This window comes from Mycteria americana, chromosome 6 (genome assembly GCF_035582795.1).
Source record: "Mycteria americana isolate JAX WOST 10 ecotype Jacksonville Zoo and Gardens chromosome 6, USCA_MyAme_1.0, whole genome shotgun sequence".
Taxonomy (NCBI): Eukaryota; Metazoa; Chordata; class Aves; order Ciconiiformes; family Ciconiidae; genus Mycteria; species Mycteria americana.
The window spans coordinates 24,534,043-24,553,381 of NC_134370.1; the positions used below are offsets into that span (position 1 = coordinate 24,534,043).

The following is a 19,339-nucleotide window of genomic DNA, read 5'->3' on the forward strand; positions in this document are numbered from 1 at the left end:
GGCATTGGAGATAAACGGGTTTTCTTCAAGCTGTGCCTCCACTTTGGTGGCAAACGTCACATACAGCAGCATTTGGTGGAAAGCAGATGGTCTCTTAACTCTTCCCAAAGAGATCAATAGTAGCTGAGGATGACTGCAATAAGGTTAGGGTTGCTGGAGCATTTTTATTCTAAAATTTTTCCGTAGTTGCAGCAGATTTTCCAAATCTTGAGTTGCTAAGATTAAATGTTCTTGGCTTGGTATCAGATGATACGCTTAATACTGAAAGAAAATTGAGATAATCCTGCTGATAAATACCACTCATTTTATAAAAATCCCGCATCTTTTGATGTTTATATCTTTTAAATGGCCACATCTGGTTTTAGAGATACAGAAACAAATCATAATGTTTACCTTGTCACTGTCCTGTCTATGTAGAGAGCTCTCAGAGGTCCCCTTGTGAGCCAGCTGTGGAGTCCACAGTCTTGAAACAAGAGGGAAAGGTCCCCAGTCGTCTGGCCCTTGGAAACCGAGGTGGATACAATGGGAGATGCTGGGGTTCGCCTGTCAGGCAGAAGAAGAAACATACAGGTATGAGCTGCGTAGTTCATGCAGCATCTAGTGCAGTGCTAGGCAGCCTGCTGGGGTTTTGGCAATTCCCTTGCTCTTTCATTCCGCTTGTCAGCCTTTCCTGTACTACAGAAGCAGTTGATTGTCTCTGAGGTGTTTGGCATGGAGAAATAGGTTTTGCTCCACAGATTTCCTGCCCCCTTTTGTATGGCAAGTTACCATACCTTTCTCACACCAGATATGTTCTGGGGGATGGATTAGATATCTGGACCTGAATGATTGTTGGACTCTGGGAGTGGAGCACTGTGCTTCTGGGTCCAGAAACAAATTCAGAGGAGCTGCTGCCTCTCTACACTTCTCTTGGAAGGGTATAATTTAGAGGCTGAGGATGTGAAGAACCTTTGTGTAAATTGTGCAGCATATACTAGAAGGGTTTTCTTCATGCTCCTACAATCTGTGGAACTTGACTTTGTATGTATATTTGCTTCTTGTTATATTCTGCCACAAAGTTTGGCAGATGGAGTGAGGGGCTGGGATAGTGTGATGGGGGAAATAAAAATACATTGTTCTTGGACTCTTCTGCTTTTTAATCCAAGAACTCTAAAATGACACTGATATCTGTGGCCAAACTGACTAATTTAATCTCTCTTAATGTGCAAAGTTGAATGCCTGGCAACTGTAAGGCTGACTGTCACTGACAGTGGCTGATCTTAGTTGGGACTGTAGGTGATGTGGGTAGGAGTTTACCTACCCACATTACGTTTACCAACCCTGGTGACATTACTGTGTTGGTTCTGGTGTTGTAGGCATGGCTAGTATTGACAGCAGTGCTCCTGAAACCACCTCTGACAGTTCTCCAACACTCAGTCGGCGTCCACTACGTGGGGGATGGGCAACAACATCCTGGGGCAGAGGACAGGACAGTGACAGCATCAGCAGTTCTTCAAGTGATTCGCTGGGATCTTCCTCTTCCAGTGGCAGTAGGAGAGCCAGCGGGGGAGCCCGTGCAAAGACTGTGGAAGTTGGCAGGTAATGAATAATACCAATGCACGGAGGCAACCTCTAGGCCTGATGTCAGGGAACTAGCAAGTGTGCATCAGGAAGTACTTCCTTGGGAGCGTTTGCTTTGTTTCCTCTGGACCTGAAACATAGGCTTTGCACCCCAGCTAGTGAATTTGGGGTACTTGTTGCTGTCTGAAAGGTTCCTCTATCTTTTTCCTCTAGGTATAAAGGGAGGCGGCTGGAGAGCCATGCTCCTCATGTCCCAAACCAGCCCTCGGAAGCAGCTGCTCACTTCTACTTTGAATTGGCTAAGACAGTCCTTATAAAAGCAGGTGGAAACAGCAGTACCTCCATCTTCACCCACCCTTCCTCCAGTGGTGGGCACCAGGGACCACACCGCAACCTTCATCTCTGCGCCTTTGAGATTGGGCTGTATGCACTAGGGCTGCACAACTTTGTGTCTCCCAACTGGCTCTCTAGAACTTACTCCTCCCACGTCTCTTGGATCACAGGTTACAGCAAAACTTTATTGGGAAGCTTGTTTTTGGGCAGGAAGGAGGGGAGGGAGGTGAGCTTATGCCCAAAAATGGTGATGCTGATGTGCTGTGGTATCCATGTAAGCTGGCTGGCACAGCTGGCAGTACAAGCTGAGCACCAGCATGGTGGTGCATGTTTTGGCCTGGAAAGTTCTTGTGACCTGTTTCTTCTTGTCTATACTGCAACATCCTTCAGTCCTCAGAGCCACAGACCACTTCTCACACAGAGACTGGTGACTGGTCTTAAGACTGGTCTTAACTTCCCCTTCGGGGGGTCTCCTGAAGAGACAGATGTTTGTCAAGTTTGAACATGCTCTTTGGCTGTGTTCAGGATTTCACTTTCTTCCTTCTTCTGTTTGCACCCAGACCTACTACCTACTTTCTATCCACATGGCTTCTAGAGCCTGAAAAACACACCCTTGAAAAGTTATGTTTTTCTGACACAATGGAAATGGAGCAACAGTCTAGGCTGTGGTTTGTGGGTACTAAAATCAGCTATAGCAAGTTCCTCTCACTGCCTGAAATGCATCTTTAGCTTAACTTTGATAATGGTACCCTCACTCACTGTTTGCTTATTGAGAGCTCTTGCCTGTCCTCTGTTTTGGGAGGAAGAGCCTAAATTTGCCTTAGAGTTTAAGGGGAGCAACTGGGCTGTGTTGCTGCTCCTGAAGGAAGTGAGGAGTGCACCTCCTGTTGAGGGAAAGCTGACTGGATCTGGATCATACAGTGGTGTGAGAGTCTTCTCTTTTACTCTTAGGGCAGGCCATGGAGATTGGTAGCGCAGCCTTGAACATCTTGGTGGAGTGTTGGGATGGACATCTGACTCCCCCAGAGGTGGCATCATTGGCAGACAGAGCTTCACGGGCCAGAGACTCCAACATGGTGCGGGCAGCTGCTGAACTAGCACTTAGCTGCCTGCCCCATGCCCATGCCCTGAATCCAAATGAGATCCAGAGGGCTCTGGTGCAGTGTAAGGAACAGGTGAGCATCACATGGGGGCTGGCTAGCACAGGTTGATTTCCAGCATCAAGGACATGCTGCTACTTGTGGGATTGGCTCCTCTGCCACTGGACAGCCTTAATTCCAGTTCTGTGGATTTCTTATGTTTCATGAATAACACTGGTTATTCTGCTGCATAGTTGTGATCTCTCTGCTCCCCGTAGTGTCAGTCATTTTAGAGTGTCTTATACTTTTCTCCTGTTGTAGTTTTGCCTTCTTGTGTTTCTGGTTTTGCATTCTTCACTTCTGCTTTTCTTTCACTGTCCCCAGGACAATCTGATGCTGGAAAAGGCCTGTATGGCAGTAGAAGAGGCAGCCAAAGGAGGTGGTGTGTACCCAGAAGTCCTCTTTGAAGTAGCTCACCAGTGGTACTGGCTTTACGAACAGACTGTTGGTGGGACCCCAGCCCAGAGAGAAGGTGCCACTGGCTGCAGTGCCAGTGGTGCACGGGCTGCCTCTGAAGCAGCACGTGGGTTGACAGACAACCGGGTGACCTCTGAGCCGACCACTGTAACAGTGGCAGCTGCGGTAACGGCAGCAGCAACAGTCATGCCGGTGATCTCTGTGGGGTCGACCATGTACCAGCAGCATACAATGGCAGGGCCGGCAATGGCACATACACACACGCAGGGCCTCCACCCTTACACCACCCTTCAGACTCACATCCCCTGTAATCCCCAGTATATTGGACACACTATCCAGCACATGCCGCGCCCAGCTGTCTTCCCGGTGCCTGGCTCAGCATACCCGCAGGTGAGTTTTGCCTGTGCCTTGTTCATTTCTGGTGACTTTGTGTGGCTGCTTCCAGAGGGAGTACGTCTGACTGGGGAGAGCGTGGGGCTCAGACCTGCCATGGCTTGAGATCTATCTTCTGCTCTCACTTACTTGCCAATTTGTGATACTTATCTTGGCTCCCCAGCTCAGCTTTTGCATTATAAGGAGCCTTCTGTGGGTACATGTAAAGTCTCAAGAGAATATAAAATATAATACATCAGTAGTTTTTATTGCTCTATAGTTTCTCAGAAGGCACTGGACAGAAAGCTTGTCTTCTTGAGAGCTTGCAGGCTAAACAGAGACTACAGAGGGGAAACCAAAGGTTATTTTAACCTCTGCCTATTTTTGAAAGTTCTTGGAGTTGTTTTCTGCAAACTGATTAGATTTAAAAGGAGGAGGAGCAAGAAGATATAATGATCATGTGGTGCAATGTAGTTTCTGGGCTGATTCTTCCTGTGCTTCCTCCTCCCTGTTAGACTGGACTTCAAATGCTCTAGGGTTTGTGTAGGGACATCATGTTTTGGAGTACTTCTAAATGGCTAGAAAAAGTAGACATGACTGTTATTTATTTTCTATTTTAGGGTGTCCATCCAGCATTCATAGGAGCGCAGTACCCTTACTCGGTAACAACGCCATCACTGGCAGCTACGGCAGTGTCATTCCCTGGTGTGCCGGTCCCATCCATGACGCAGATTGCGGTGCATCCCTATCACAGTGAGACAGGACTGTCACTGTCTTCCAATGTAGCGAGTAAGTGTTACAGCCCTGGGCTGTGCATAGCATAGGTTTGTTTCCTGTGCCTCCTAGCTGTACCCCAGTCAAGTCCTGCCCCGCATTGACCACAGGTGGAACCAGGGTTCTTGCACTGAAAAGTTCTGACCAAATCTACCCCAGCCTAAAGATGCGCATGCTCGGGGGTACTGGGATTCATAGTGGGGTCTGATTCAGCTAGTAGAGCTTTAATTTCTGTTTAGCTAAATTTCCAGTATGAGATTATTTTGGCCTCTCAGACTAAAGTGTGTTTGGAGCCCTCCTGGCCTTTCTGACTTCTAACTTATTAGAGCTTTATTCCCCCTCTCCTTAGGGTAAGATGAGCATAGATGACCTTGAGCAGGCTCTTGTGGTTCCTTTGGGTCAGATGAATAGAGAGTGCAGGAAGCAGGCAGACTTCTGCTACAGTAGCAGAAGTCTGTAGCAGACTTCTAGACTAATAGATGTCTTTCCTGCCTGAAGGGATTGGAGGCAGCCAGTACCTGAAATGTGGAACTTCTGTAGAGAGGACAGATGTTTTGGCAGGATCATGTCAATGGCAATCTGAATGATTGCTTCCGTGTTGTGTTGGGGCTAGAGTGGTGGTGATGATCCATCACGTAGTGTGCAGCACTGGGACAGCAGACGTTGACTGAATTGTGGATGTGCTGTCATTGCCGTGGGATTTTGCACCAGTTGACCCAGGCTCTGTTATCCCCTCACTGGAGAGGCTGTAATGTTTGCCTATTTGTACATTTGCTTATCAGTGCTTTGCAACTCACCGGGTGCTGGAAGACTGGTACATGGGAAAACACTTAAGGGCTGTGTTGGCCTCCTTCATATCCAGACTATCAGGAGAATCTTTTCAGTTATTTTTATCTTGCATTTTGATGCCAAAAAGCCACCACAAAAGCAATTAGAATAGTCCTGAACGCCTTAGGATCTGAAGAGCATTCTTTGCTGACAGCCTTAGTCCTGGGCTGATGCTGTGAGTCTTAATTGTGAGAAACCATTTCTGTACTCCTCCAAAGAGTTATGAATCTTCCAGAACTGCTAACTCATCCTAGAGCACTTAAAATAATGAAAGGAAAAAACAACTCCACCCTTTCCAGTTGCCATTGTTTATAGCTTGCATAAACTTCTGTTTTCAGTTCTTAAAATACTGTTTCCCTGTTCCTGGAGTACATAGTCACATGATGACGCTTGAGCTCAATTTAGCTCATTCTTACGGGTTATTCTCCTTGGCCAGACTTCAAATGCAGCATGGGATTTTGCCCCTCTTTGTGGGTTGTTTGGCACTGTGTGTCTGCTTGGTTGAGAAGGTCAGACAGATCTTTCCTGGGAGGCACATTGTTCTCAGGTATTCAACTATTCACTAGTAAACATTAAAAAAAAAAAAATGCTGGAGGTGTCAGGGGAAGAGGAGAAATTGGAACTTGGAGCATTGCCCGAGCTGGTGTAGTTGCACCACAGAGAAGCTGTGAAATAAGGGTAACAATGTGCACACGCCTAATGGCATCTCTGCTCTGGAATTCTCAGGCAAACTTTGCTTTTTCCTCTCCGTACCTTTCTCAAGACGGAAGTTAGATAAACTTGAGAACCTTGTCAGGATACAGCTTACTCGCTCAGTGTTTAACTGCTGTCTGTACAAGTTTAGGTGGTACAATGTAATGGATTTTCCTGTAATTTCCCCTCATTTTGCCCATACTAGTTAAGTGTCTGAAGGTGACAGAGCTTCTCAAGTTTCCTGGCTGTTTTTACTGTTGGTACGCACTGCCAGTGTATGCAATGGCTGGGCTGTTATTTCTGAGGATGGATTGGAGGCTAGCCTCCAGTAACACTCTTCCTGCATGGTAGCTGGATGGAGTCATAGCTGTCTTACAGCAGAAGTGGAGGAACCTCACAATGTTGGACTTGATCTTTGAGTGACTTAATACTGTTCCTGCTCAATCATTTTCCTCAGCAGTTTCTCATCAGGTGTACACATGCACATGCTTGTTTCCTTGGACAAGAAATCAGAACCAGACATGCCATTTAATAATATCAAAGACCTTTGAGTCAACACATGTATTTACATGTAAAACATGGATGATGTGCATGTTCATGGTATACTGCAAAAGAGATGGACAGCCATGTAACTGACACCCTTCAGGCCCTGCTTGCAAACAAAATAGAGATATTCCTAGCCCATTGTATTTCAGCAGTAAGTCTGTGGTTTTTGGTTGCTGTATTGTTCTGTTTAGGGGAACAGAACACTACATTGGCAGGGGGTGGTCAGGTGAGGGAGATGATGGCCCAAGTAAACCTTCTTTTAGGCTGGTGGTGGGTCCTAATGCTGCTGTTTTGCTCTCTTCAGTAGGAAGTGTCCATGCAGGATCAACGTTTCCAGCGATTCAGGGGGCTTCCTTGACAACTCTGTCCTCACAGCCCAACTCCCTTGTTACAGGGGGTTTTCCTGCCGAGGATGAGCAGCACAGTCAGCCTGTGAGCCCCCAGGGTCTGCACTACCTCCACTCCGCATACCGAGTTGGTAAGGACGGCCAAGTGGGTTTCTATGACCCTCGAGAGGGATTCAGGGCAGGGCTGCAGGTTTTCACTATCATTTGGCAATTTGCTACTGCACTGGTTGGGGACGATGGCATCTTAGCTACATGGGGAAAGCCAGTATGATCATATGTGGAGGCTAAAAATGGAGACAAAGCAATAGAAGATTAACAGTTGCTGTTGAGAGCATCAGAGTAGAAGAGAAAGCTGAGTGGATTAGAGCCTGGAAGAATCTTGCCTTTCAGCAGGTGTGTACAAAGGAGTCTGGATAGGGCTCTGAGGATGTGGTTGTGTAAGTTGTGACTATGTGAAAAAATGGAGTTCAGCTCCTGCTGCTCATGGATGGTGCAGGCACACCTCTAGTTTAATAATACCAGTTGAGTCTTCACAGAGGGATGTGCCCTGTGCCTCTCCAGCTAGGTTGTTGAAGACTGACGTGGAGGGAACTTATATTTTGTGGGGAGTGGGTATGTAATTAGCATTCTTTTCCCAGTCACGGTGGTTATGAGGAAATAGAGTCTCTGCCTGAACTGCCATTCGTACAAGGATATCACTCTTGGGGTTTGTGATTGAGCTTAGATTGCAGTAAGCTACTTGTACATGGTCATGGTCCAACCCACTGGATACCTGGGGAGGAAGAAGGGAGCCTCTAAGATAAGCAAAGCCAGCCCAGCGCAGCAAACAAAGAGAAACAGCAAGAAAATGGAAGGAAGGCTATCTGGAGGTTGCTTGAGGTTTGTTTTTTTGTGGTTTTTTTTGTGGGGTTTTTTTTGTTTGTTTTTTTTTGTTGAAAGCTAGAGAAGAAAGCACTTGTTAGCCAGAAAGGGGTGTAGATGTCATTGGAAACATTGCAGTGGTAAGTGGTAAGCCATGAAAGGCTTTTAATAGCCTGAGTAACAGAGAAGGGGGTGGGGGAAAAGGGTCTGGAAGATCAAGACATAGTGCCTGTTGCTATTTTAAAACTTTTTAAATGGGAGGATTTGTGTGAAGAACCATAGTGGAATAAGTGAAATGTTTGCAGATTGGCAATACTGCAGCTCAGTGTTGACCTGTTGTCTTGCAGCTGAGTAGGTTGATGTGGGTAGCTTCTCTGCTGCAAAATTTGGAGCAAATGTATTGCTTTCAGGACACCTCTTGTAGTGCAGCCTTTGGGGCTGTCTGCTTGACCCTGCTGTAGAGGGTGCTAGTGGAGCATCTCTTTGCAGCTGTAGTGAGGTGTGATGGCTGTGCAGATTTCCCAGCCTGGAGCAGCAGATCCAGATGTTCTTGCAGATACTTCCTGAAGTGACAGGCTCCAAGATGGCCCTTTTGTTTCTCTCTGGACTCTTTGCAGCTAGGGAATTTTCTGCTGATGAAATCAGGTTGTGCTGCAGTGAGTAAAGTGCTAGACTAAGTCTTACTGGGCAGAAGTGCTGCTTGACTCTGGCTGCCCCTTTCTCACAGGGATGCTGGCTCTGGAGATGCTTGGCCGAAGAGCTCACAACGACCATCCCAACAACTTCTCCCGCAGCCCACCCTACACGGAGGATGTAAAATGGCTCCTTGGGTTAGCTGCGAAGTTAGGTAAGGCTCAGAGCAGTACTTCAGTAGAAATCCACTTGCTGGGATTTGGACCATGGTGGGAAAAAGCTCTCCAAAGAGTGAAACTTCAAAGATTGGGTGAGCCTGATATCTGATCCCATTTCTGAGAATGTTTCAGAAGATCCCTGGTGCTCTTTCATCCAGGCAGTTGTCCCATTTCTGGGTTCTGTAGGCATGCTGTTGAATTTTGAGGCACTGGATGAAGTGCATGGGGTTGGACAGGGCTCAGCACTTGCATCTCTTCCATTCTATAACAACTTTTTCTTTTCCCTTTCTGCTATCTTGTAGGTATTCCTCTTTCTTATGTATATTTACACCTGTGAAGACCTTTTATAGCAATAGGTGCTCAAACCACCGTTTGGTGTTTTTGTTTTTGTTTTTGCTTCCACTTTGCTCTTGGATCTTTTTTGTCAGTTCATTTTTTTTAATTCTTTCATCAGCAGTAAGAACTTAAAAAAAAAACCAAACCAAACAACCTCTGCAAGAAGCCTGGCTAGTGGCATGGCATCTCCTGCTGCTCCTGGGGGAGCTCCACTGTAGGCAGCAGTGGGGGAGCTTGACTGTCTCTCCAGGCTCCCTAAGGCCTGAGTGCTGGAGCATCTAGGTGCTTTCTAGATGGCGAGGCAAGAAGCAATGGGAGGAGGGGCAGTGTATCATTGCCTCTGTAGTTACCTTGCACATCAGTTTTCTTTCATATCCCCTTTAAAGACAGGTGAACTGGGAATATCCGTGACTCAGGTGGTACCTGGTCTCTACTCAGACCTGATGGATATATTGGAATGATCTCTTGTCCCTATGAGTTTGCTAGAGTGTCTCCCCCAAGCCTGCTGGAGGATACATTACACTGAGAAGAAGGTGCTCCAAATCCAGGTTCTTGCTGGGAAGTACCCAATTTCTTGTGTTTCTCTTACCTTAACACTGTTGTTCTGACTTCTCCTTCCTGTGCAGGTGTAAACTACGTGCATCAGTTTTGCGTTGGTGCAGCCAAGGGGGTGCTGAGCCCTTTTGTGCTCCAGGAAATCATCATGGAAGCTCTACAGAGGCTCAACCCTGCTCATGTGCACAACCACCTGCGCACCCCAGCCTTCCACCAGCTGGTGCAGAGGTGCCAGCAGGCCTACTTGCAGGTAATGTGTGGCCTATCTTCCTGCCTGTCAAAGCTGCCAGGCCATTGCCTGCCTTTAGGGTACTGCCTGCATGTGTGTGTGCAGAGGGGAAGGGACCTTGGGTACTGGTAGCTGAACTGGTCCGTTGCCTGATGCATCCCTCTCCCTCAGCAGGGACTAGAATAGGCACTGCTTGCCTGCATGGAGGCTGCATCATTGTACTGCTTCTTTTCAGACCTCTTGTCTCCTGTGCTCACCATGAAGGACTGGGTGGTTCTGTGTTCCCTGCCCACTTTCTTCCTCTCTCCAAATGCTACCCGTACCTTTTAACTTCTGTACTTTTTCTTTGCTGTGTTCTTTGCTGTGTTTTCAGGCCACCTGTCCACTTCCCTTCCTAGCCTATCTTTTTTTTCTTTCCTTGTTTGTAGCCTGTCTTCCCCTCATCGTGAAGTCCTGGCATGGCTGTCTGGTGTGCCGGTGCTGGCACTAATAGTGGAAGTGGCTTGGTCAGCTACCAGTACAGATGAGATCTCTCAGGATTTATTGAAACCAGGACAAGTGTGTTTCAGTGAGCCAGCTGGAATACCAGAGCTGCTTGTTCCTTAAAACAGTGTAAACAGGATACCCCACATGTCCCTACTTCCCTTGAATAAATGACTAGAAGGGTGATTCTGTAGACATACTGTACAGGTTTGATTAGCTGTCCTATCACCTAGGTGATATTTTTGAGAAATGACAGCTTCTTCACTTCAGCTCTTTTTCTGAGCTACATTAGGGAAACAGATTTCTCAAAAGCTGGACGTGCAGTTTTGGGGCCTTAGTTGAGAAGCTGATGGAAGTGACAGTGCTAAGCCTAGAGATATTTTGTAGCAACTTAGTGTAAGCCTTACTCCTTCCATACCTGTTAGCAAAGGGGACATCTGTCCAGTGAATGTGCTGGGTCCCCATGTATAACCTGCAGAATGAATGGTATGAGGGTTAGATGCTGGTGGGTGGTGGGGTAGAGCGTTAGCCTGCCCTTTTGCACTGTACTATGGCACAATTTGGCACTCATGAGGGAGAGAACACCTGCTGATGCTGTGTGGTGCATTTTGGTGCTCTGAGGGGACACTCGCCTTGGCCGTGTTAGGTTGTAAAGTACAGCACTGCTGTCTTTTGAGCTAGCTCTCCTTTGTCAGAGCCTCTGAGTCTTGGGACCTCTCGTGGGGTAACAGGATCATGTGACGTATCGCCCTGAGAGCTCTTGAGTCCTCCTGTAAGTGTCACCAGCATGAGGGTGGTGAGCAAATACCTTAAGGCTCTTTCCCTGTTCCCATCCAGTACATCCATCATCGGCTGATCCATCTCACTCCAGCTGACTACGATGACTTTGTGAATGCCATCCGCAGCGCCAGAAGCGCCTTCTGCCTGACTCCCATGGGCATGATGCAGTTTAATGATATTCTCCAGAACCTAAAGCGCAGCAAGCAGACAAAGGAGCTGTGGCAAAGGGTCTCTCTGGAAATGACCACCTTCTCACCGTGACAGCAGGCGGAGCTCCATGGACACACAACCCTTTGCCCTGCATAGTTGTAGTTCCATTTACACCATCCTTCCTTCTGGTGTCTTTTTTATTTTAGTTTTAACTTGTTGGAAACCACTGATCTGATGTATTTATACCATGACATTCCTCTCCAGCACTGTTGCGTGTTGGCGCTCTGCTTTGCTCGCTCTTCCTCCTCCTTCCCAGTGGGCTGCAGGCTTCAGAAGCATCAGGAAACGAGAAGGAAGTTGAGCTGGCTGCCCTGTGGCGTAGTCACCGCTTTTTTCCCTGAGCCCCTGGAGGCTGTCCTGCGAGCAGTTTGCAGTGTGATTACGCACGTGTTAGAGGGGTGGGGGATTCTGTCTTAAATATTTATTTTGGCATTTATAAATATGTAAACTTTTTTTTTCTTTGTATGGGCTTCTCTTACTCCACACACCATCTCCTGTCGGGAGAGGCTGGGACTGCTGTGCACAGCCAGTGCTCCCTCCATTCCTTTCAGCACCTCCTGCTGAGAGAAGCTGAGACTGGAGTAGCAGGGCCAGGGCCACCTCTGCGGCTTTCTGCAGCAGCTGCTGAGGGCAGAGGCTGGACCTTGGGCAGTCAGAGTCCATGACTGCTGCCTGGAGACTGCCAGAAGTGCTTGGGCTCTTTCTCAGGAGTGTCCCTCACTGGGCACTGCTGGCTCATAGGAAGTTTTGATCCTGGTCGTTCCAAGTTGTACAATCGTGTTTCTTTTGGCTGGGGTATTACTCTCCTGTAATCAGTTTCTTATCCCTTGTCTCTTCTCGTTTCCTGATTAAACACTCGTTTTCTTAGACTGACTCTCTTCTCTCTGCTATGATGTTGACAGTCTGATGGAGCTGGCCAGCTGTGTGTCAGTGGGAGCTCCTGTGAGCCCTGGTGGATAGCTGTCCTGCCTTGAGGAACAGCAGTCCAGCACAAGGCAGGTGGCCAGAGCTTTTATACAAGCTGTGAGCCAGAAGTTCCTTGCCTGGTACTGCTCTGAGAATGACATGCCTCTGCAGAGGCTGAGGTACATGCGGACTGGGTCGTTGATGGGTGTCAGGGGAGTTGGTGGTAAGCCTGGGATGTTCTGCCTATTGATAGCTGGGAACTTCTGCCAGCTATCAGGTTCCTTTTCTGGTCTCGACACCAGTGATATCGTGTGGTAATGCGGACCTTTGTATTTCCAAAGTATCGTGCAAAACAGTAGCTGCTTACCTTTGATGTAATTGTTAAAGAAGGATAGTGGTCTGCTCCCATACATTTAGATGTAAGTTTGGTGGACTATGCAAGATATCCAATAGGGACAGCATTGCAGAAAATTAATTTTAGAAAGCTTTTATTTTTATGCCAAGGAAATTTAAAAGGCTACTGCCATTTGTAAGCATACAAGCACATAAATTTCAGGGCTTTTAAAACTGGAAGTCAGATGATTGATGGATGTTAAGAATCCAGTTTCTCAGTAGTAATGTATTTTGCTTCTTACTTGGGTTTAGCCAATGACAATAGGGAGCTTTTAGTTTCTGCAAGCTAGAAATATGTGCCTGTTTGTATTTGATAGTTTCAATGATACTCTTAAACAAACTAACTCATAGGCATAGGGCAAAACAGATGAACAGGCTCCCTTGGTTTGACTTTGTGTACTGCACAGGCCAGAGAGTGTGACTGAAGTTCCTCTACTTCTGATTGTGCAACAGTAACTATTTAAAGATCTCCTTGCAGCCCCTTGTATTCCCCCATAAGGTGTCTAGTTACATGCTAATTATAAATGCTGATGTTCGTAAGAATGTGTTAAGTTTTGTGGTTTTTAAACTATGTTGATTATGAGCTGCAAGTTACTGGGCAAAACTCCTGGATTTGACTGGAGAGAACAGCCTGATGTCTGGAAGGTTTGGGTTCCTGAAGCACTTTCTGTGCTCTCTGGTTCTTGTGTGTTCAGAACTGGGAAAGGAGTTTGGAGACAAATGAGTCTTCTAATAAAATGTAATCTTTTCCTTTCTGCTGCTTATAGGAGAAAATTAGGGGAAGAGAAAGGAGCATCTTCTAGAAGGAAAGAAGCAGAAGGGAAATGAGCAAAAGAGCTGAATGTGTTAAATATCAGGAGCAGAAGTGACTGTTACTGCATTGAGGATTTGGACTGAATAGGGAAATGAAATGGCAGAGCCTTATCTGTGATATCTATTAGAAGACTACACTTAGACCCTGAGCGGGCAAGTTTTCAGACTACTGTAATTAAAAAACACCAGGAGTATGAGAGCACTGTCACCAGTGTCTTTGTTTTGGGAAAATACAGTGGAGCTGCTTACCGTGAGGTTAGAATGGACTTTATCTGGAAGTGTACTTGCTTTCATTCTGTGTAGTCCCCATAAAGACCGTAAGAGAAGAGAAATCACAAGGCCCATTATCTTTCACTGTGCTCAAAACTTTCTCTCTTTGGTTATTTTACCCATTCTAGTCCTCATCCAGATTGCACTGCTTCCATATGACAGACCCTGTCAGAGTTGTCTTCCAGCAGCTGCAGAGCCCAAACAGAGGAAGAGCCAGGGAATCTCACCTCAGGCTGACATTGGCTGAACAAGCAGCTCAGTGGTTTGAGGCACAGGTCAGTATTTTCAGAAGTTTCCAGTCTTTTCTCTGAAAAAGTTCCTCAGAGTGAGCAGACAGAGATGGGAGCTGTGTGGAGGAGCTGCACCCTCATTTATTCAGGTCTTCTGGAACACGCTTTCAGTCCTGGATCTCTGCATCTATTAATTTGTTGTTCCTGAGCCGTATCCCATGGAAATATATCTGAGCAAGGACAGGAGAAAGTGACAAAGGAGATGATGATGTTTTTTCTTGCCATGTGGCTGGATGGTTCTTGAGGTATGTTTCCTTTATAGGATATGAGATGAACCCTGGTGGCCCCAGAAGCACTAATCTACTATTAAAGCGGAAAAATTATTACCCAGTGCAGTCTTGTTAGTTTGGTCACTATTCCAGGAGTGGGGAAAAATACTTAGGCTCAGAAATTCTGAAAAGACATTTCAGCAGAAGACCTGTACAAGAGCAGAGGATGCAGCCAACTCAAATTTCCTTTGACTTTCAGTTAACCCACGTGTGTTTTCACTTAGAGTAAAGGTTCTCTAGGTCCTCGCCCTTACCAGCAACACATGAAGTGGCTGCAGTGAAGGCCAGCTGTGGCAGCAGCTGGATGCTTTAGAGCTCTTCCAGTGTAGAAATGGTTTTACATAGCTGAGAAGTTGTTTTCTGTGTTGGCTACCCACCTCTTCCCAGGCTGGGCAGCAAATGCTGAATTTAGTCAGTACTAATAGCTACAGGTATTTGTCTGGATAGGGCCTGGCCCCTTGCATGAAGACAGATGATACTCTGTGGTGGGAGACCTTGCAATGGGTTATTGTCACGTTTGGTGAAGTCTAATTCACTGTGCATTCCTTGAAGGTAAGATGAATGAGGTCTTTAGACTGGACTTCTTCCTGTGTCTTCTGTTCACAATGACTTGCTTTCACTTGCCAGACTTGTTTCCGCTTGTGACCATAGGAAATATACTTTCCCTTTTAGCTGTTAGTGTCTCTGGAAATAACAGCTCACTTCAGTGGGGAGTTGGAGAAGTCAAATTTGTACAGGTGGAGATGGAACCAACTGAGAAGTAGCTGATGTCTTTACTGCAAGATACCTGTAGGCTGGTTTTCACTGTCCTGCTAGTTCTGAAGATCAAACTGCTTAATAGTCCTAATAAGGGCAGTATGCTAAAGGCAGCCTTGCACTCTGAGTTAACCCGCTGTCTGCACTTGAAGTTTCATGGGTACTTCAGCTAAACAATCTGGCATGGTGCATAGATGTGTGTTTTGATGCTCTGTCCAAGGATCAGTACGTGCAGATAAAAGCAGATGGTGTTCCAGTGTTAGGATCATATCATAGAATCATAGAATGGTTTGGGTTGGAAGGGTCCTTAAAGATCATCTAGTTCCAATCCGCTGCCATGGACAGGGACACCTTCCACTAGATGAGGTTGCTCAAAGCCCCATCCAACCTGGCCTTGAACACTTCCAGGGATGGGGCATCTGGAACTTCTCTAGGCAACCTGTTCCAGTGCCTCACTACCCTCATAGTGAAGAATTTCTTCCTTGTATCTAATATACATCTGCCTTCTTTCAGTTTAAAGCCATTACCCCTTGTAAAAAGCCTCTCCAGCCTTCTTGTAGACCTCCTTCAGGTACTGGAAGGCTGCTGTAAGGTCTCCCCGGAGCTGCCTTTTCTCCAGGCTGAACAACCCCAACTCTCTCGGCCTGTCTTCACAGGAGAGGTGCTCCAGCCCTCTGATGATTTTCGTGACCCTCCTCTGGACTCTCTCCAACAGGTCCATGTCCTCCTTATGCTGGGGTCCCCAGAGCTGGACGCAGTACTCCAGGTGGGGTCTCACGAGAGCGGAGTAGAGGGGCAGAATCACCTCCCTTGACCTGCTGGTCATGCTTCTTTTGATGCAGTCCAGGATATGGTTGGCCTTTGGGCTGCAAGCACACATTGCTGGGTCACGTTGAGCTTTTCATCGACCAACACCCCCAAGTCCTTCTCCTCAGGGCTGCTCTCAATCCATTCTCCGCCCAGTCTGTATTTGTGTTTGGGATTGCTCTGATGCACGTGTAGGACCTTGCACTTGGCCTTGTTGAACTGCATGAGGTTCACAAGGGCTCACCTCTCAAGCCTGTCAGGGTCCCCCTGGATGGCATCCCTTCCCTCCAGCGTGTTGACCGCACCACACAGCTCAGTGTTGTCAGCAAACTTGCTGAGGGTGCACTCAATCCCACTGTCCATGTCACCAGCAAAGCTGTTAAACAGTGCCAGTCCCAATACTGACCCCTGAGGAACGCCACTCATCTCCACTCAGACATCAAGCCGTTGACTGCAACTCTTTGAGTGCAACCATCCAGCCAATTCCTTATCCACCGAGTGGTCCATCCATCAAATCCATGTCTCTCCAATGTAGAGACAAGGATGTTGTGCGGAACATTGTCAAATGCTTTGTACAAGTCCAAGTAGATGACATCAATTGCTCTTCCCTTCACCACCAGCGCTGTAACCCCATTGTAGAAGGCCACCAAATTTGTCAGGCACGATTTGCCCTTAGTGAAGCTATGTTGGCTGTCATCAATCACCTCCTTATTTTCCGTGTACCTAAACATTGTTTCCAGGAGGATCTGCTCCATGATCTTGCCAGGCACAGAGGTGAGACTGACTGGCCTGTTGTTCCCCGGGTCTTCCTTTCTTCCCTTTTTAAAACTGGGGGTTATGTTTCCCCTTTTCCAGTCAGCGGGAACTTGACCAGACTGCCACGACTTCTCAAATATGATGGATAGTGGCTTAGCAACTTCATCCGCCAGTTCCCTCAGGTTCCACAGATGCATCTCATCAGGTCCCATGGACTTGTGCACCTTCAGGTTCTTTAGGTGGTCTCAAACCTGATCATCTCCTACAGTGGGTGGTTCTTCATTTTCCCCATCTCTGCCTTTGCCTTCTGTGACTTGAGCACTTGCTGGTGAAGATTGAGGATACTTAGAAGCAACTTCTTAAAGATGGAGATTCCCCCTGTGTCTCATTTTATATATATACAGTGGGGGCCATACATCAAAAAATGTAAGGGAGAGGGTGTGAGAAGATAAAGGTGAGGTACTGTAAGTGAAAGGGCCTTTTTTCCCCCTTCCCTTCCCTGAGGACGTTAGTAGGTGGCCATGTAGTGTCTTTACCCCTTGTCTGTATGTACTCTTATCCCGTATCTGGGACAGCAGCATTTCTAGAACTTAAACTGTTGATCCTTGCGTAGTTTCTGAGTCTTTAGTGGTAAAATCTTGGCGTTGGTGTAGTTGGTAATGCCTGGATTGCATCTGGACTTTTGGATATTTGGCTCGTCAGAAGGAATAGTGGGATTTTTGCTCTTATGGAATGGATAAAGTAAAGGTTTTAGTAATTGCAAGCCTCATTCCTTGAAACACATCTCATGCTTCAGGTACCCTTTTTCTGTGTAGATCAGGTATGCCAACCTCCGAGAGGGCCGGCTCCCCTCCTCCCTCTCTGGACACGTTAACCTGTGAAAAGTTTTCCTTTGGAAAGGCAAGTTTTCCTTGCCTGTGAAAGTTTTGCTTTGGAACCACTTTTCCAGGAATATGAGTTAGCAGAACAGTATTTGTCTTTGGACTACAGTGTCTTTACAGCCTCTGAACAAGCTGAGCTGGAGTTGTCATCTGATGAAGCAACGTGCCTAGCAACAGGTAGGGCTGGAGTTAGCTGAAAAGTGTGTTTCTGTCTAGTTTTGTTTACTGTCATTAATATTTATTTGGATATTTTCCTTCTCTGAGAACCCATTCAGAAATAGCCTCCTGGGGAGCTGTTGAACCTAAACTGTGGGTTTTTTTAATTCTCTGGGTGGGTTTGGTTTTTATCAAGCCTAGCACTGTTGTATTTTGGACCAGAATACAGGCTTTTACTTTCCCAGCTTATTTAGTGCTAGCTTGGCTATTGCTACAGTGCTAGAGTGCACTGAACAGCCTTGAAAACCCAGAGTCAATGGAAATGGAGTAAGCACTGACGTATCCACGAAGTTTATCACCCCCTCCTGGTATAAGTAAGTCAGTCAGCTGTAATATGCAATAATTTGAAATAATTTTCTGTAAGAGTTGGGAAAGTTGTATTTTTTTCTTACCTAGACATTAAGAGAAGGGCAGGGTATTAAAATCTATTTTCCAGGATGCACCTGGGGAGAGAGCATGCCAAAACAGAAAAGTCTGCTCAGAGTCTGCTACTGATGCCTTTTTTTTTTTTTTTTTAACTAAGCTGTAAAAAGTAAAAGGGCAGGTTGGGCCATGAGGACTTCTCAGCATTTGTTGATGACCATGACTGTTGTATGCTTTTAAGCCCTACTGATAGAGTGACTGGATCTCAACTATAGTTTATTTAGAGTATTTTGTTTTCTCTTTCTGTGCCTGAATTTAAGTGCCGTATGACATGATGATGCTAAAGAGGGTCTTTCTTAAATAGTACTACTTTTTGGTTTTGGTGTTTGGGTGGGGTTTGTTGTTTGTGGTTTGTTTTTTTTTTTTTTTAAACGCTACCTCCCCTCACACTAACCCCTTGCCCCCAGCTTAATTCAAATGTGGCTTTTTTTGACATTCTTTTCTGCTTCCTGTTTCTATTTTAAGGGTATTGCACTTGGGGCAGGGCAGTGCAGGGCAGTGCACCTGTCCAAGAGTGGCATTAATCTGTGAAAGCTGGAAGTGCAGCGTGGGGCTATTCTGTGCTAGGGTTTCTGAGCATATGACAAAGTAATGCTTTTTCTCAGTGGCACTGTCCAAATGCAAGCTTCGTGTGCTGTCAGAAGGTAACTTCACTCCTCTATAGCTTCTTGTTGGTATAAAGACAGTGACTGTGCTCTGTAAGCAAGTGACTTGTTTCTTCTTGGTGTTGCCTGCTTACAGTTACGGCATTCATAACTACTTAATGCTGCACAGGCTGCACTGCACAATTACTTTTTTGCCATGAAGGGGATGTGAGCTCTAAGAAGGGGAAAATGCTGGCAATGCATTAAAAGTCTAGTCTGTATTTACATAGATAGCGTGCACCATGAACAGGGACTGGGTCCCTGCAATTTCCTTCCATGTCATGCTTTACTTTGCCTCATTTAAGTCAGCCAGGAGAGCTTCTCTGTCAGGAAGTTTGGGGCTGAAAGGGCAGCCATTGTGCAGGGCCTTGGTGTCAACACGTTGTTCTAAGTCCTGAAATGCGCCTTTTCCAATGACTTCCAATGACTTCTGAGACCAGCCTGATTTATGATCCTGTTACAGTAAGTGAAATAAACATGAGCTGGGTTTCAGACTGCTGGGGCAGTGTCACCATTATGTACGTGCTTGTTTACAAGCATTTTGGAGACACTGGAAAAGTCAGTAAGTCTATATAGATGAGAATGGGGAGAAATCAAGTCT

The 19,339-nt window shown here is 46.4% G+C and overlaps 1 protein-coding gene across 3 annotated transcripts in view; it reads left to right on the forward strand.

The window, feature by feature from the left end:
• ZSWIM8 (zinc finger SWIM-type containing 8) overlaps nucleotides 1-13,624 on the forward strand; it is a 64,851-nt gene extending 51,227 nt beyond the window's left edge. Inside the window, exons 17-27 of one of the 3 annotated variants that reach the window (XR_012776164.1) lie at nucleotides 418-570; nucleotides 1,356-1,578; nucleotides 1,774-2,063; nucleotides 2,845-3,068; nucleotides 3,357-3,839; nucleotides 4,442-4,610; nucleotides 6,967-7,140; nucleotides 8,598-8,717; nucleotides 9,684-9,862; nucleotides 11,162-12,399; nucleotides 13,381-13,622. Coding sequence is in view for 1 of the 3 variants with exons in the window: in XM_075505106.1 (XP_075361221.1) it covers nucleotides 418-570; nucleotides 1,356-1,578; nucleotides 1,774-2,063; nucleotides 2,845-3,068; nucleotides 3,357-3,839; nucleotides 4,442-4,610; nucleotides 6,967-7,140; nucleotides 8,598-8,717; nucleotides 9,684-9,862; nucleotides 11,162-11,365 (2,219 nt within the window). In the remaining 2 variants the exon portion in view is untranslated. Of the gene's footprint in view, nucleotides 1-417; nucleotides 571-1,355; nucleotides 1,579-1,773; nucleotides 2,064-2,844; nucleotides 3,069-3,356; nucleotides 3,840-4,441; nucleotides 4,611-6,966; nucleotides 7,141-8,597; nucleotides 8,718-9,683; nucleotides 9,863-11,161; nucleotides 13,119-13,380 lie in introns of those variants that run through there. The other 2 variants (XM_075505106.1, XR_012776165.1) reach the window with 2 other exon arrangements.
• The last annotated feature ends 5,715 nt before the right edge of the window (nucleotides 13,625-19,339 follow it).